We start from the raw sequence: 19,237 nt of genomic DNA, 5'->3' as shown, positions 1-19,237 counted from the left end.
CTATAAATATATATTTTTATTAAAATAATAAAAATCAAAGGCCGGCCCCGGGGGATGGGGTCCCCGGGGCCATAAGTGGCCTGAGGAGGGGGGAACGCAGCCCCCTTCCTAAAGAATGTTTTTTTTAAAAAGGCCATGACCCGGGGGTTGGGGTCCCCGGGGCCGATTAAGGCCTTGGGAGGGCCAAATTTATTTTTTTCAACAACAAAAAATTAGGGTGCAGGCCCTGGGGGATGGGGTTCCCAGGGCCAATAAATTAGAAAAAGAAGGGGGGCCAGACAGCCCTCCTTCTTAAAAAAATAAAATAAATAAAAGACCGGCATTGCGCCGGAGGCCACGCACCCTCCTTGCAGCACTCTGCAAACGCGCCCCCTGGCCAGTTGTAAGTTGGGGAATTAATTCCACTTCAATACTGAGGGTCCCTGAGGGCCAACTAGCCCAACAGGTATCTCCAGTATGTGCCAGGGAGCTGCGTTGCAGACAGATGTTCTGAGGCCACGCCCCATTTTACACCTTTATGCAACGCAGCTCTGTGGCGCTTACTGGAGGTACCTAGTGGGCTAGTTTGACACTAGGGTCACTTAGGATTCAAGGGGAGTTAATCTCTCAACTTAGAACTGCCACAGGGCGCGTTTACACAGTGGTGAAGGGAGGGGACGGGGCCTGAGGTGACGTGTGCAAACACGCCCTGTGGCGTGTTTTAAATTGGGGAAATAATTCCCTTTCAATCCTGAGGGACCCTGGGGGCCAACTAGCCCACCAGGTGCTAACAGTAAGCGCCACTGCTCTGCGTTGCAGAGAGGTGGTGCAGGCCGTGCCCCTTTTTACACCTCTCTGCAACGCAGCTCTGTGGTGCTTACTGGAGGTACCCAGTGGGCTAGTTGGACCCTAGGGATCCTCAGGATTCAAATGAACTTAATCTCCCAACTAAAAACGGCCACAGGGCGTGTTTACACAGTGGTGAAGGGAGGGGACGGGGCTTGAGTTAACGTGTGCAAACAAGCCCTGTTGCGCGTTTTAAGTTGGGGAAATAATTCCCCTTCAATCCTGAGGGCCCCTGGGGGCCAACTAGCCCACCAGGTGCTTCCAGCAAGCGCCGCTGCGCTGCGTTGCAGAGAGGTGGTCTAGGCCATGCCCCTTTTTACATCTCTCTGCAACGCAGCTCTGTGGCGCTTACTGGAGGTACCTAGTGGTCTAGTTGGACCCTAGGGAACCTCAGGATTCAAGGGGACTTAATCTCCCAACTTAAAACGGCCACAGGGCGTGTTTACACAGTGGGGAAGGGAGGGGACAGGGTCTGAGGTGACGTGTGAAAACACGCCCTGTGGCGCGTTTTAAGAGGTAGTTTTAATCCCCTGCCCTATTATATACTAGGGGCTTACAGAGGGGGTCATGCTAATCACAAGGGGACCCCAACGCATAGTGTTCCCTCGTGTATGTAGGTGTTTTCACTGTATTCTGAGTGTCTTTTAACATAGCACTGGCTCTAGGAATGGTTAGTCAGACTCAGTTACCACCAGTATCCGTCTGAAAAAGTTGAGGGTACAGGATGATTTTGCAACAAGGCTTCTTTCTGCTCTTCTGTTTGTTCTTTCTGCACGTTATCCTTCTTCCTGCACTTTTCTTCGTCTTTGAGGATTTCTTTTTTTCTTTCTGTGCGTTTTTTCTTCTTTCTTCACATGTCCTATCTCTGTAGGCATAGTTAGAAATTAGCATTTAAAAAACCTTTGAAATTCACTGAAAAAACCATAGGTTTCAGGCACGTTATAGTTAGGAATTAGCATTTAAAAAACCTTAGAAATTCACTGAAAAAAACCATAGGTTTCAGGGGCGTTATAGTTAGCTGGACTTTTTACTCGTACAAAACCATTGAAATTCCCCCGTTATAGTTAGTTCAGCTAACTATAACTCGCGCACCCGCAATGCACTGCTGATGACGTCACATATTACATCACTCATGACATGGTCAGTGACATCACTCATGACATCACTGATGACATCTCAAATGACATCACTGATGACATCATCCTTGTGATAGAGTGGCAGACCTCCTCTCCCCCTAATATAACCTTTGATACACACATTCAAAAATAGAAACTAAAATTTTCAAAACAATGGACATACCAATACCAGTTACAACAACCTATTCAGTAATTCTAAGATCCACATACACATCCACTCATTCACCAACAGTCCTATACAGTCACTCATACATTTACTCACTCATCATATGTACTCATACACCTATACATCCTGTTACACAACGCCACTCATCCATAGAGTTACTCACACACATAGTCACTCATGCTAATAAAGAATCAAACATCCATTTTTCTTGCATATACAGTTATACACACACCACCACACTTACTTCTACAGAAACTTACACATACTTAGTCTTTTAAAAAATCACTTATACAAACATATAGTTATTCATACAGGAACTCTTTCAATCTCTCACTCTCACATATACTCACTTATATACACCAATAGTCACATATACTAGTTTAAAACATATGTAGTTACTCATAAAGACACTATTGAGACAGTCATTCACTCACTAACACACCCATGCACACACTCATCCACCCATACAGTCCTGCACACATGCTGTCTTCAACACATACAAACAGTGAGTCACTCATTCATGCACCTATGCACTACGTAATACCCCCCACCGAACCACACAGACACTCATACTGATACTCAAAAAACCAACTAATAAGCTATATAGACACTCATGTAGCTACTCACCAACCCATGCAGCCACTTATACACAAAGTGAGAGACTGATACAGATATTTACATATTTAAACATTACTCACTAAGCCATGTATTCACTAAGATACACTTAATCAGTCAGTTATACAATCAATTTTTCAAAAACAAATCATCCATTTAGACACTTATATACCCATTTAGTCTTCCATCGACCTTGAGATATACATATATAAAACATATGTAATTTTCAGAAAAACACATTCACTGGATGATGTCATCAGTGATGTCATCAGTGATGTCATTTGAGATGTCATCAGTGATGTCATGAGTGATGTCACTGACCATGTCATGAGTGATGTAATATGTGACGTCATCAGCAGTGCATTGCGGGCGCGCGAGTTATAGTTAGCTGAACTAACTATAACGGGGGAATTTCAATGGTTTTGTACAAGTGAAAAGTCCAGCTAACTATAACACCCCTGAAACCTATGTTTTTTTCAGTGAATTTCTGAGGGTTTTTAAATGCTTTTCAGTGAATATATATATATATATATATATATATATATATATATATATATATATATATATATACACACACACACCCCACACCCCCCCACTCTCTCATGTAGAGTGTGTGACTATTAAACCCTACCTCCTCAGCCATTGCAGCTGCTGTCTGCCTGTGGAACTTCAGAAATGTCAGACGAGATATTATTCAGTAACCAATGTAGCCCTGTCGCTTAGAGGCGGCCACATGATGCCGCACTGGTCACCAGGCCAGTGAAAGACACATGCACTGTTCTTAGACCTGGGTGAGCCACTGAAGGCTCAAGCCAGGCTTGAGCTTGAAGCCTGGCTCTGGCTCAGCTCAAGGTTGGCTGGAAGCTGAAGCCCATAATCAGCTGAGTTTTCATGTAGCTTCTACCTGCCTCTCTCCCTTCACCCAGGATGTTGCCTTACAGCCAGAGCTGCTGACTTTGAAACTTGAGAGGCAGGTTTGAGTATCGGACTTGGATCAACATCCTCTGATTCTGGGCAAATCACTTAACCTCCCCATGCTGAAATACAATGAATGTAACTGGTGCTCATGTAAAGTACTCTAAGTTTGGGCTATATAGAAAAATGCAGAGAGGTAAAAACAAAGCCTTAACATAAGGAAATACAAATAGATACTCATTTACTGGTGGATTTGCACAAAGTGAATCATGAAAATCTGGATAAATCGTGGCTTCTCTGCTTAAATTGTGCGATCTTAGGCAAATATTTATTTCCTCAAAACTCTTTTTTTGTCATCATTGCGCTTGAACGCACTTTCAAATATGTGAGTTCATAATTCCAGTTGTACAAAATTATATTATGTTTCATTCAAGAGGCTTTAATATTGTGCTATAATAATCCGGGCCAAGTACAGGGTTTACCCGACAACTGTCTTGCCTCATAGTTCACTAATGGTTCATGTTAAAAACCTATCACTTTTAATAAGTACTTCTCACCGCAGAACTATAATGTGACTTATTAACATCAAAGCTTTGACATGTAAATAAAGGCTTTTTTTTCAATTTTGAAGAGACTTCATATTTTATGTGATGTTTATTGTTTATACATGCTCGGCATGTGCATGTGCTCTAAGATCCGAAGCAGCTCGGATCTGACTGTTAATTTGTTGGCCTGCCCATCTCTTCTACTTGATCTATGTATATGTATTATACATGAACAGACGCCCTCGGCGACTAAGTGTAAAGTTGTTGCTAGCATTGCCACCTGGCCTGTTTTATACCGGCATGAACTGTACTCTAATGTCCTGGCCGGTACAAAAATGATGAAAGTCACCTGAAGAAAGTATTTTTTCCCTTTATCAGTACATACTTCAAACAAAAATCAGAAGAAATCACTTTAAAGTGTGCTTTTAACTTGCCTAAACGACCTCTGACTCTCAAGTAAGCAAAAACAGAAACGTCACATTACAAATGAATACAGATAATATCATACATGCCAACATTTTAGAGCGGGCAAGTGGTAGATTTAAACAATAAATAAAACATCGGGAGATTGTATTTTCCTCACTGACATACTGGAGCAGAGGCCATCTGCCAGAATCGGTCTATTGGTATAGACCATCAGCATTTGCATTTTGGAGGCTTAATAACAGTACAAACAGAGTTCTAAACTCTGTTTTTGTTTGAGCTATGTAAATAAAAAGTCGAGGCCTGTCACATGCTCTAATCTGCCCCACCAAGAGTTAAGGACAAAGTGTTAACCTTTAATGTCAGAGGTAATTCTTGGAAGGGGAGATTGAAGCCTGTGCGACAGGTATCAACATTTTATTTCTGGCAGTGTTACAAAACTTGGAATAGGATTTCTGCATGTAGGAATCGAGAGAAGGGAGGCTACACTTAAAATCGGTAGTCTTCCACCTGAATTGGGGGTGGATGGGGGGGGGGGGGGGGGGAGTATATGTCCATCTACATTTTTATCAGCAGTTTGCCATCGCGGTTACTAGACTCGCAGGTAGCACTCACGCTCATGTTGTCTCATGGATCTGCGTCGTTGCCAGGGACGCCACGAGATCTTTTCTCTACAGGAAGTAGGCAAATATACAGCGCACGCTCACTTGTGGCTGGACTACGTCTTCCGGGGCAGTGGGCGGTTTATTGTGGGGAGTGGTAGGCGTGGAGTCTTTTGTCGGGTGGAGTATTTTAAACCAATCGCAGCGCTTACCAGGAAGTAGTGTCGCAAAGATCCACCTAGTTCGCACCCCCACCCCCTTAGCCTGTCAATTCGTTTAATTAAATTAAAAAATCATGGCTTTCTCATTGCCTGCAAATGTGTTGAGAGGTTGGTTAGTGTCAGACGCGAAATGAAGAGAGGTCTGTGTTTGAGGTCCATATTCGGGAGGTAAGGTTCCAGTTCTTGAGCACGCCTGATTCAGAACGTTTAGCCTCTGCAGCATACCGCTCTTTAGATTATGTGGACGAGTGGGGTGTGTTTTCTGTTTCGAGTGGGTGTTGTGATGGTGAGAACGGCGAAGAAATTAAATGGATACCAGTGGCGGGTACGAAGGCAAGCTTGTGAAACTGCCAATTAGTCTAGTTCGTTTAGTCTTGCCCAGGCTTGGGTTCCTTTTACCTGAGTGTGGGCACTTCACTAAAAGTGGAATGAAAGCCTACTGATGGATATTGTTGAACATTGTAATTGAGAAAGGGGTGTGTGACGTCAATTGCGTAATATGTTTAAGTTTGCAGTATGCGGTGGTTTGACCGTATTTTACATTTTAGCCTATTATGTGCGCTACATAGGTAGCTCCCTAGAGCTTCTGGATCAAAACCCTCTTTACAGAGATATGCGTATTAAGCATGGGTGAAGAACGAGAACCACATACTGTCTCGCAGTAGTCTTCGTTGCCTGGCTGAAAAAGCATTCCCCCGTCGACGAATACGTGCATTGTTGTATTGAATTTGAAAGATTGAGACATCTAGTAACGCTTTCTTTTCCTGTGTCAAAGCATTGCCCCGTGACTTGCTGGAGCTATGCCTGGTTGGTCCTGAGAGGAGGAACTGGACAGAGTGCGCCGGTGTCTAGGCACTGTGCCTTTCCCTCTGGATGCTGGTGCCAGAAGAAACGGGAGCTGCTTCCCTCCAGGAGCAGGTGGGGGAGGAAGAGTATTACTATGACGATACCGACGAGGAGCCAGAGATCATGATGAGTGATTGCATTGCTACACTGGCCATGAATCCTCCTGTGCCGGTGGAGCAGGCTGTGCTGGAAACATTTTTCTCTCATCTCGGAATCTTCTCCTACGACAAAGCCAAGGACAATGTGGAAAAGGAAAAGGAGGGGAACAAGGCGGCTGGGGTCAGCTGGTCCTCACTGCTGGCGGCGTTGGCCCATCTTGCAGCAGCAGAAAAGGCATATCACAGCATGACTTTTCTCGGCCAGAAACTTGGTAATGTTCTAATCTTTAACATTGCTTACTTATGTGATATTATTTCGCACATTATAACCCACTTAGTTTTAAGACGAGGCTCAGAAAGTCTGTCAGTGGCCGTTGTAGCTGGTGGGGTTCTTGAAGAAGTTCGGATTGGGGATTTGCTGCAGTAGTCCACATAATTTGTAGCCCGATTGCAAAGTGTCTATTTCTCTGACTTGCAGAGTGGTGAGCCTTGAGTTTTGACGTGGAAACATTTGTTTCTCCAACATTGAGTGAGATTTTGCTGGTGTAGTAAGGATACATGTTAACAGTGATTTGTATTTGTGGGTTAAACAAGGAAAGTTAAGTTATAATGAATTCTGACACTCACTGCGAAGTAGAACATTTGTTTTATGTCCATGTGCAATTCATTTTGTTTTGCATGTCTTCCATAGAACGCCTCTATCGTGTATACCACATTCTAACTCTGGTAACTCACTGCTGGAACATAGCAACAGTTGACAACAAAACTCTTTATCCACTGTTACTACATCATAAAGTCCTTCGTGGCCTGGCTGATAAGGCTCTTTGAGAGCCTGTCAGCGCAGTGCTGTCTGTGAGCTTTTATTGAAGGCGGAAAGCACAGCTGCAGGAGGGGGAAGGAAGGCAGAGATGGTGATGGGGGTTGGTTGAGTATGACAGGAAAAGTATTTTATTTTTTCCATTTGGGATAGGAAGGAGAGTATTGTATGCATGGCCAGGGGTGCAACTAGACCTGAACTCCAGGGTGGGGCTAAGACTCCTAGCCGAGGTCTGCTTGAGCGCTGGTGGCGGTCGTTACAATAGTCTTTTTTGGCGCTCTTCTCCCCCATAACCTCCTTCTCCATGAATTCCCTCACTACCACTCTCCAACACTACACCTCCTCTCTCCATAGCCTCTTTCTGATGTACATTTCATTTTTAGGTCTTGCGCCTAGCGGTGCAGTGCGCAGCGCGAGACATTCAGTAAGGGAAAAACGGGGTTTGGGTACCTGACCTAGGAATCGCACACGCTCGTACGTGTGCTTTTACTTTAGTGCTACCCGATAGGCCGTTGCGTGCGTCTTTTTATAAAAGACTGCACGCAATTGGCCACAGGCGGGCGCATTGATCCGCCCATGTCCTATTGGTGTCTATTACGCGCTTGGTGCGCCATAGGGTTGATGTCTCGGCTTGTTTTGTAACTTTACTGTTCGTGTTTCACTTTGTTCCCGCCCCCTCCCGCCATAGTTTGTGTTCATTTCTCCCCCCCCCCCTCTCGTAGGCACTTTGTCTCCCACCCCCCCTCCTGTTGCCCGTGTTTACTTTGTTCCCGCCGTAGTTTGTTTATTTCTCCCACCCTCTCATTGTCCATATTGTCCGTCTTCCCGCCACATCCCACTGTACTTTCTGTTGACAAGCGATATCACTGCATTTTGTGGCGTACATATTACTTGTATTTATATTTATTATCAGTATTGAAAATTTACCAGTTTTCATACAGAATGCTGTGTCTCAGGGAACATAAGGTATACACCTTTCAGTGACCCACACGTAGTGGACAAGCTCCCATGTTTCTATTACACAACGCTAACCCTCTGGCTTTTTCAGGCTCTGATGGAAATGTTTCTGTTGTACTCATGGGTGTTTATGTTGGCCCGAGGCATTATGACACATGCATCCTTATGTGAACGTACAACATAGCGTTGCAATCCAGCTGCTCCGTGCAGTGTATGCAATGGAGGGACACGGATTACCTACATGTTTAAATTGTAGGACAGGCACTGACTTTTTCAGAAGGGCCGCCTTCACTGAGCATGCAAACAAGGGGCAGAATGCTGGCTAACAGTTCTAAACTGCCTCACAGCTTGCTGGCGGTGAGGGGCAGGGAGGTGCTTGAGCCCAAGAGGCGTATGAAGAGTGACCAGCTCTTATTTGACCACATTTGGTTTCACAGCGGTCACCACGTGCCTTCTTTCTGCTGTCACTCACGCTGCACTTTTTTCCCCATAGTGAAACTTTGTTCTCGAATCTCAGAACAGTAATTTGCAATGCAATAGGGCTTGCATTTGCGAGAGTTTGAGCTATTAGCAATGCTTTTTTATTTATGTGTTTTGAAATCCTGCAAGTGGTGCGTAAACACGCACTTTGTACTTATAGTCCTTACGAGAAGCAAGGCTGACAGTAAAAGAGGCGCAGTTACCGCCAACCTTGCTTCTCGTAGGCAATGACTAAAAGTACAAAGTGTATGTTTACGCACCGCTTGCAGGTTTCAAAACACATAAAAGGCATTGCCATTTACAATGGCATTATCTCAAACTCTTGCAAATGCGAGACCTATTGCATTGCCAATGCTTGTTTTATAGTGCTACTCATAGTTTACTCATATTCATTTCTGTGATCTGCATGGTACATGTTCTTTACAGCATGCACATTAACCCTCTGTGCTACTTTACGATGAGCCAAAACTGCCACTAGACAAAATTCCGAACTCTCAACAGTAGGAACATTATTCACCTGAGTTATCTTGACATTTTAATTTTTGCCTTAAAACTGCCTAATGCACAAGGAAGTTCATGTGCTTTTAAACCAAAGATAAGGTTTCCCTCTGGTATGCAAAGGTCAGCATTTTGCTGTTGACACCTGCTTTAAAATGAGTGCAGAAAATCTTTATGACAAGAGTTCTTTCAAATATCAGTTGCAACATTTTGATAAGGATCCACCCCAAATGCTAAGAATTAAATGCATTATGTCAGGGCCTTCAGCCAGGTGTGGTGGCACGTGTTTTGTTTCCCTCCCGCTGGGGTAGCGGCTTTCTCAGAGAGTTCGAGTCTCCACAGCCAATTATGGTGTCTTCATAGAGGCATGTCAGGGCCTGCAGTTTGCCATAAATAACACCTCCCATCCATATGCTATTAGTGCCCTTGTTCATAAGGCACGAATAGCCTCTAGTATGCCAGACCAGCAGCACACTTGCAGGCATAACACACGTATTCTCAAACACACATTCTCATTATATCTCTTGCACACTTTCGTACATTTGTACTCTGTCACACTTGCACACAAACACACTGCCAATAACACTTCCATTAGTCAATCTGCTTTTATTGTGTTAGAAAAGCTTGACCTGCTGCTTCTGCTGTACCTGCCTGGCCTTTTAGTGAAGCTTAGTAAAACATATTCTATACACGCTATTCAAAAATAATAATATATTGCCTAGTCAATGTTTGTTACAAGTATGATGTGAATGAAAAGTGCACATCCAAAAAATAGCTGTATGGGTCTTGTATTTGGTTTCACATGTGGATCAAGCAGTTACAGTATTGGAAATAAACGAATCCACGTTCTAACATATAATATCATAGCATCCAACTGACCTTATGAAATGCTTGACGACGACTTCAACAACCATAGATTTCATCCAGTAACACTTTGCATTTTTGGGATTTTGAGACCCAACGTACAATGTAAAGAAAACACACAAAAAACGATGTCTCGGACTGAAGCATTGTGGTGAATGGAAAGACCAGGAATGGCTGAAGGTGTCAGATGTTCCTCCGTCCATCACCATACCCCAAAGCCTCAGCCCAAGTTGCCCTCATTTTGCCATTCCACATTCTCAGTCCACTTGTCCCTCTTGCACCAGCCCCATTACTGCAGATGAAATTAAGTAGGCCTCTAGTACTACGGAAAGAGTGGTATTCTATGGGTGCCTTTGTAGAAATATGTGTATATTCTGAGTGTTGTGTAATTTGTATATGTGCAGAGTAAGATCTTTGCTCTTGTAAGTGCTGGGTGATGGGGAACAGTGTGAGTGAATGCGGCGTGAGTGGTGCAAATGTAAGGGGAAAAATGTGCCCATGTGTCGGGTGAGCTGCATGAATGCAGTGTGAGAGGAGGGCCCATTTGAGTGTCAAGTGAGAGGTGTGCGTGCAGAGTGAGAGGGGTGAGTGCAGGGTGATGTGAGCGGTGTAAATGCAGGCTGAGTGGTGTGCCTCTGTGTGGTGGGCCTGTGTGTGGTGCAAGGTGAGCGGCAAGAGTATAGAGTGAATGCATGACTGTGCAAATCCTGCCCCTATCTTTAATATATTAAAACAATAATGTTTAAAATGGGTGACTTGATCGCAATCAGTAACCTCAGGGCTAAACTTCTGTTCTGTGTACACATTGTATTCCACCTGTATTGCCTAATGCGTTTTATGTGTATTTATCGTTGTATGATACTTGAACCTAAGATTGTTGCACGTCATTTACTTAGTGATTGGGTTATTGCTTTACTCTTGATTCTGTAAAGCGCTCTGATACCTTAGGGTTTAGCCAGCGCCATATAAAACTCATAAATAAATACATCTGTGAGAGTGAATGGTGAGTGCATGGTGACAGGAGTTAATGCAGAGGGAGTGGTGTGTCCCTATGAGTTCCGGCAGACTATTTTCCATGTGTGCAGCCAGGATGAACAGACTGCCTGTATGACTGCAGGCTGAGAGGTTTGTCCGTATGAGTGAAGGGTGAGTGCTGTGCTTGTTTGTAGGCTGTGAGTGCAGGGCGAATGCTGTGCCGATGTGAGTGAAGGGTGAGTGACTGGAGTGCCTATGTGAGTGCTAAGTGAGCGATGTGATAGTAGAATGAGAGGAGTGACAGCAGGGTGAGTTATGAGACTTATATTTGGATGCAGGTGAAAGTGCCGAGTGGGAGGAATGATTGCATGGTGAGAGATGTGCTTGTTTGAGTGCGATTGCAGAGTGAGCTGTGAACTGATGGGTGAGTAGTGTGCTCGTGTAAGTGCAGGGTGAAAAAAATGAGTGCATGGTGAGTGGTGGATGTTCTGTGTGATCACTGTGATTGCCGGGCGAGCGGTGTATGCTCATGTGACGACAGGGTAAGTGGTGGGAGAACGGCATGAGTTCATGCCAAAGGAGCATGAGTGCAATGTGGTCGCTGTGAGTGCGGGGTGAGTGTTGTGCTTTTGTGAATGCAGGGTAAGAGGAGGATGAATGATGTGAATGCAGTGTGATAACTATGAGTGTAGGGTGAGTGGTGAAAGTGACAAGTGAGTGGAATGTCATGGGCTTGCAGGGTAAGCGGTGTGCTCGTGTGAGTGCAGGGTAGGAGAAGGGTGAATGGTATGAGTGCATGGTGAACAGTGTGAGTGCAGGGTGAACCTGAAAGTGAAGGGCGAGCAGTGAGAATGAGGAGTGAGTTGTCGTTGGGTTTCAGATAGGGATTCTTTAGATTACACGTATAAGCTAAACTATACTATTCTGGCATCGATCAGGAGTGGAGGAAATAATGTGCTGATCCTGCAACAAACGCTGTCTCCTGATTAGGGTTGCGAGCTGATCGGATTTATACCAGCACCACTGACAATTTGATGTCCCAATTAACAAGCATTTTCTATGCAATAGGTCTCGCATTATTAAAGTTTGAGCTGTTGGCATTGCTAATGATAATGCAACACCAATAGCAGCTCAAAGATCCAGTAATGTGAGACCTATTTTCATTGCAATTATTATTTTTTTATATAGCGCGAACTTGAGTGAAAGGTGTGTATTTATGTTGCATTGAGTACAGTGTAATTAAGTGTTGTGTTATTATGTGGCACAGAGTGGTATTGTGTGGAGTGTATTTATCTTGCATTAAGTAGAGAGTAATTATGTGACGTGCAATTATGTAGTACTGAGTGGTATGTGGAGTGTATTTATGTTGCATTGAATACAGTGTAATTATGTGATGTGTAATCACACACACACCCTTCCCCCTCCCCCCCCCCCCCCCCCGCCATGCCCCTAGGCAGTGTTTTCTATTGATTTATAGATGATTAGGAGCCACTTAAAACTTCTTAGTTCTAGCTTCAGTGAGGACCTTTTGATTTTACTAAAAATATATGTATGATAATAATGTATTTACTTATATGAGATTGCAGCCATCCCTGTACATTTATTATTCAGTAATGGTGGTATTCACATTTTTCTCCTGACCACCACATCTCACAGTATGAGGCAATAGGTCAGCCCACATCAGCAATTGGCTAAAATCACTGAGTGACTGCATTCTGCCCTTTCATAATGAGCACATGCATGCACAAGGTGATTCCATTCAGTGGCAGGTTCTAATATAATAACGTGTTCTTTTTGAGCCAACGTTTACTTTCCCTAAAATGAAGAGGGCCCAGCAGCTTCCTTCAAAAGAAAGGTTTGCAAAAACCGACACAGAACAAAACAAACATTCATAAAGACAAAAGGGTGGCAGTCAAGACCAGAGAAATCGGCTTTGTGGTGAATGATTGTTTTTCCAATATATTTTGCCTTAAACCTGAAAAGGTTGTAGTTGTCCACCTACCTAAGTTACTGGTAATATTCAAATCCAAAAGCATTGGATATGCGGTGGTGCCATTTAGATCTAGGTGCATTATGAAGGCCCGGAGTCATTCTGCACTTGAATGCTTTTAGTAGATGTGCAGAAGATGGCTTTCTCAGGGGAGTTGCAAGGAAATACACCGCAAAGAGGGTGAATGCTCAAATAGTAATAATTTGATAAGTATCCCCTCAAGTTTTCAATGTAGTCCCCACATTTTACAATCTAAGGTGTGAGTGGTGTGGAAGAATGTATCAGTATTAGAATTGTCACTAGGTACATGTGAGATGAAAAAACCTTTCAAGAGGAAAAAAATCCTGTTTTACAATTTTCCTGCCCATGTTCATTCGCAGACCACTCAATAATTATATGACACAAGCCGCATAGGTTACACGTACATGGTGTAGCAAAAAAAAGTGTTAATCAGTAATGGTATTAAATAAGGTACCATTTCTGCATAGAACCCATGACATTTAGAATTTGCACATTTGCACATAGCTGGCAAAAGCACAACCAGCAAATATAAAAACTGAGAAATTCATGGCGCCAATCATACCATGTGTATTTTTTTTTTTTATATTTCCTGCATGCGTTGACTTTGATCAAAGCACCCTTTCAAAGAAGTCAGGCGTGACTTTTTATGGTTTACAGGTGAGACCTTGTTACTGGACTGACAGCAGATCAAGCATGAAAGAACATGCCATGGCAATACTTTATTTGCAAGCATGCATACACGCCCGCATGACTTAAGTTTCCCAGACACTTTCCCCTATAAGGCGCCTAGTTAAATGCGTACAGGAACCACCACAAAAAAGCAAGGTGTTTAGTTCTTATCTGCCCTCCGATCACCCTTACTAGTAAAGTGTGGGCACCTCTATATGTGCGATCTGAGTTGGCTGGAGGGACATGGCCTGTCTTGTTTGAAGACTCGAAGCTTGTGGCAGAGAATGACGGATTCTCCAATTCTCATGTAGAGAGAATCTAGATTTCATTAAAGACATACATAACTAGCCACCAAATAAATATAATAGGATTGTCAAAATATAATTAAGTAAGTAACTGTAACTGTCACAACAAAAGGGAGTATGTGGCTGTGTCAGGAGCAGCGAATAAAAGAGGAAGATTAGAGTGTACACAGTCCTGTTATCTTACAGTTAAAGTTCTACTTATTGTGATGTATTAACATTCTTTAAAGGGCTGCATGTTGGGCAGCAAATAAAAGTATTTGCATAATGGTAGCCTCCGGTCTTGTAATGAAATCCATACTTGTATGTTATTACTTACCACCTCTTCCACAGTTGGAAGTCAGTCTGGGAGACTGCCTCCGATTATGACAGCCAGAGGTGTAGTTGGGTTTCTGGCTAAACAGAGATGTGCCTCAGGGTTTCTGGCGCGCAAGCATATGGTCGATAGAGGAATCTTGTTCAGACTCCGGGGATCAGCCCTTCATAAGATGCTTAAGGAGTGGGCCTAGCACCCCACCTCGCCATTCTTATCCCTGCCGTAACTCCTCGAAGCACCCCGCTACTGTTCGACTCGTGTAAGGTACCGTTAACCCAGCTGGCTGTGGGGTGGTCTGGGTGTCCGACTCCTTCGCCTTATCCTGTAGCCTGTTTATGACATAGGGGCACTCCCATGAATCGGGAAGTGTTTCGTTGGTGGGATGCACAAGTTACCGGTGGCATTTACATATCTATCCTCCTTGGCACTTGTTTACGAGCCATGGGTTGCTGTGTTTTTGGTTCGGAATGAGCGGGATTGGAAGAGGGCGTCTACCACTGAAGGAACGGTGTTAAGGTCCATAGGCCTCTGGTGGCATTTACCCATTTACATCACCACCTCCGTCCGACCTCACTCGTGCAGGCTAGTGAGAAGCGGGTCTGGAGAGGGGGATGAGGGTGCCCCCCCCCCAATGGTGGCTAGCTCGGCCCTGAATATTCTTTACATACCTATTGTAAACCGGCCTGACAACCTCCCTGTCTATTGGGCCAGAGGGGGATGGTGAGGGGCTGGATGTGGCTGGATATAAAATGGGGCCTCCTACGTGGGACTGGGGAGCTGTATGGGCCCTTACCTGCTGCCTCCTCTCTGGGCCCCTCTCGCCGCTCTGAGCCGCGGCGGCCTGTACTGCTTTTAATAACCGTCGTAACGAACCATCAGAGCAGGGGCGCGCGGCCCTCTGTGAGAGCTGTCAGATATCGCTGCTCTCCCCTTGTGGCTCCTACCTTGGTGCCCGTAGTCTGCACCGAAGAGGCCGTGCACAGGGCCAAAGCGTTCTCCCAGAAACCCTCCGATTCAGCCCAGGAGCGGCGAACGCCGCCCGCAGCCCCCGCAGATACTGGATGGTTTGACCGGAGACTGGAGCTACCAAGGGATGTCCAAGGGACTATCAGGAAGGGGTGCCTCGGCATGTAATCCTCTGCAGCCCGTCTCCAGCAACCGGGGGTGATCTCGACCCAGTTCATCCAAGCGCACCACCAGCTCTCTCGGCATTAACAGAGCTCTGAGACCACCTCCCCTGCTGGGCAGGATGGAATCGACACGCAATAGGGCCGCCGGGATGTGTAGTTCGCGGATGAGCTGTAAAACCGCACCTGCTGAGGGAGGGGCTGCAACCCAGGTTGGGGACCAATAGGCCAGTATGGTTACCAAGACAAATTCCAACAAGACATGCGTTCCACTGCCACACTGGAGCACGGAAAGATCACCTGTTGCACGGGTCCTGTCAGAAGGCTGGCGCAAGCTTGGCCGGTGCCTGCAAAAAGCACTTCTCCTTCCCTTTTACGTTCGCCCTTGCGTGCGAAAACAGATAAAACGTGGCAGTCGCCGGAGCCTCTTCAATGCCCACAAAATAAAGAAGCCCGCGAGTGGTGCGCGCGCTACTGCGAGCCATGGCCTATTGGTGTCTATTACGCGCACCAAGCGCGTAATAGACACCAATAGGCCGTGGGCGGAGCAATGCACCCGCCATTTTCCAATTCCGTGCAGTCTTTTATAAAAAGACGCACGCCAAGGCCAATCGCATAGCACAAAAGGAATCGTGCACGAGCGTGTGCGATTCCAGGGTCCATTTCTGGACCCCGGACAAAAGGACTCTCGCCTGCGCGAGCACTGCTGCGCAGTGCAACGCAGGTCGCGAGACCTAATAAAAAAATTATTAAAACCAACTAAATCTGTGGTTTTTTTGCACTTATTTGTGCATACTTCAAACAGCAACTATAAATAGATAGCACTTTTAAATGTGTTCTAGGGCTGAGTTAATTATCCATGACTAATAATTAAAGGCAACAAAGTCCTGTTACAAATGAATACATACCATTTTATTTACAACCCTATTTAGTGTCCAGGCCAAGCCTTTGCAAACTCTTTAAACAACAAATGGCCGGTATTTTTCTTTTGGAAATGTGGCATCCCTACTCGTGAGATGCCTTTTCACTAGATGCATTCTCCCACTGTGGCGGTAAAAATAAAATACAAATGTATGGCATAGGTAGAGTTGGGACCCGGGTACACTGGAACAAGTAAAAAAATTAAAATAAAACTAAGCCTTGTTAACCAGTTCACAAAATGCATGTAAATGTTAGTTTAAAGACCAGTGAAAAATTCTGGTGTGATAACATTGTAGATGGGTAAAAAGTGAATTACGGGGATGTCTTTCATCTCATGGTTGTGCATGAAATCATAAACCACTTGCGCATCGGTCTCGTTATCTATTTGATGTAACTCAGATCTCATAGGTGAAAAACCTCCTCGAAACTCACTGATACCCATCTATATTTCTATGTGTTATGCATTGCTTTCATAGGAAGTCTGTATTGTTCACACCAGATTCTAAATCTGGTAACTCGCCGCTATGATGTAGCAACAGTTGCTATCAAAACTCGTTATCTACTGTGTCGTAAAAGCCTTCCAAGCCTGGCTGACAAGGCTTTCTGAGAACCTGTTAGCACAGGGCTGCTTTTCTGTTTTGACAGAAAGCACAGCTGCAGGAGGGGGAAGATGGTGGAAGTTTAAGGATGGCAGGTAAGATATTTTTGTACATTTTCAATCAGGCATGATAGGCATGTATAGATCCCCCATTACTCCTCTCCCCCTGCATAGCAGTTGAAACGAGGGAGTAGAGTTTGGGGTTATACATAACATAAAATTGAAGATGCATACAAAGTGAATTATGGGGATATTTTTACTTCTGGTTTCTGAGTGACATTATTGACAACTCGACCGTGTGTTTTGCCGTGACCATGAGCTAGTGGTAAATGTGGAGAAAACAAAGTTCATGGTGTTCCACAAATATAAAGCTATAAAAGGGAGAGTATACATGAACAACGCCCCCCTGGAACAGACTGACGTATTTAAATACCTGGGGATAACTTTAGGTAGGAAACTAAATTGGAAGCCCCAGATTAATATGCTGGCCCTCAAACATGTACAATTAGCTGGTGTACTGATAAAAGAACAGTGGCTCTCACAGACAAGCCTATTGCCCCTGCTTTAAAGAGCTACAACACTAAAATCAGTACCTCAATATTATATGGTGCTGAACTTTGGGGCTTTGAGGACATATAATCTTTGGCATTAGCCCAAAACAAATTTGTGAGGGCATTAACAGGCCTCCCGCAATCTACACCACTCAAGCCCCTATATCTAGATTTGGGTTATCACAGTATAGAGGACTTAGCCCGTTTCAGACCCATAGCATTCTGGCGAAGGCTTTGGACTACTCCTGAGCTTTCCCTGTATGCCAAAGCTCTCTCTGAAGTAAGGGCGCTGGGTTGTTTTCGTAAGATCGCATGGTTAAATAACATAAAAATCACCTTGACTAATATGGGGATGATTATTTTGTGGGAGGACCCAGCTGATAACATATTTCCATCGAAAAAGGACTTTAAGGCAGCATATTGGAATATGGTTAAAACCAAGCGTTTTGCATCCTCCATGAGGCCCACCCTGGAAAGGGAATTTTTGGAGTTCAAACATGAGATCAAGTTTGAAACCTATTGGGACCTCATTACCAGACTGAATGATAGGAAGTTGTACCACCAGTTTAGGGTGGGTTCACTTCCTAATAAAGCACTTACCAGTAGATGGCACCCCCCCCCAACGGATGACAAATGTTTTTCATGCCCAGCTCAAACTGAGACTTTAGCACATATTTTGTTTGTATGTCCAGCCTAAAAGTCACCTAGGAGTAAATGGCTCAAACCTATTTGTAAGAACCTGGGCACAAGATTAGCCATGGAGGCGCTAAGAATTCTAAAGACAAACACACAGGAATCCCGTGTGACTGCCATGGCAAAATTGTTTAGCTGGATGTGGGTCATCCGAGCTAATAAGTTGAGGGTACATTAATTCTGCCAGTTTTTTGTATGAGGTTTTAGATATTATGGTCACATGCTGCAGACCCACTATTTGTTTAGGTCTTGGAAATTGTTATCCAGGAAATGACTCCCTGTTGTCCCCTGCCGCAATATGGGCCTAGTAGTATTGGCAAAAGATAGGATGTATCTGTTTTTCATTCATTTCTCGTTCTTAAGTATTTTATACATTCTTACCAAATAATATTGATCATGTTTTAATATCATGTTTTTATATTATTGTGGATCTATCATAATCATGTTTTAATAATACATGTTCATACTGCTGTGGTTTGAATTTCTTTTTTTTTAGATGGTTGTGGAAATTTTAGAAAACCTTCGTACTACGATTTCCAAGTCATTTTGAATTGTAGATGTATATTGTCTTTTATGATTGCGATAATCGAAATAAAGACCATATTGATTGACAACTCGACCTTCGCTCTCCTTGTGTATTTGACGTCACTCAGAACCCTTGGCGAAAACCCCTCTTAATGCAGTTACCTATTTATAATTCTATATATGATTATGAAAAAGTGTTCAAATAAGATATAACCCCCATCAACATTGAATTCTTGGTTCATAAATGTCCTCCATTCGTGGTAGCACCTGCAGAAAACCATAGTTTAGTATCTCAAATATATTGCGCTGACGTTTGCCAGGATTAACTGTTTGTTTTCTTTTTTTTTAAAGTTATTTTTATTGATCAGTTAGATGTTCCAATTCACATTATAATCGTACATAACTCTACTTATTACACGAAACTGGATCAAAATCACTTATCAAGTCAGTACAGGGTTTAATTGGAATATATTCGCCTTGACTACACACAAAACCTAACCAGTAGCCTTGATCATTTACACCTCAACGATGCAAAACCACA

At 44.0% G+C, this 19,237-nt stretch overlaps 1 protein-coding gene across 1 annotated transcript in view; it reads left to right on the top strand.

Annotated features, from left to right (window-relative positions):
• The first annotated feature begins 5,329 nt into the window (after window positions 1-5,329).
• The window catches only part of KICS2 (KICSTOR subunit 2), a 71,153-nt gene continuing 57,245 nt past the window's right edge, over window positions 5,330-19,237 (top strand). The window contains exons 1-2 of the mRNA XM_085653405.1: window positions 5,330-5,616; window positions 6,224-6,664. Of these exons, the coding sequence (XP_085509531.1) occupies window positions 6,322-6,664 (343 nt within the window). The 5' untranslated portion in view covers window positions 5,330-5,616; window positions 6,224-6,321. The remainder of the gene's footprint in view (window positions 5,617-6,223; window positions 6,665-19,237) is intronic.

The sequence above is a fragment of the Triturus cristatus genome, chromosome 4_1 (genome assembly GCF_964204655.1).
Source record: "Triturus cristatus chromosome 4_1, aTriCri1.1, whole genome shotgun sequence".
NCBI classification, from domain to species: domain Eukaryota; kingdom Metazoa; phylum Chordata; class Amphibia; order Caudata; family Salamandridae; genus Triturus; species Triturus cristatus.
The sequence above is the reverse complement of the archived record's forward strand: the minus strand, read 5'-3'. Positions and strand labels throughout refer to the sequence as shown.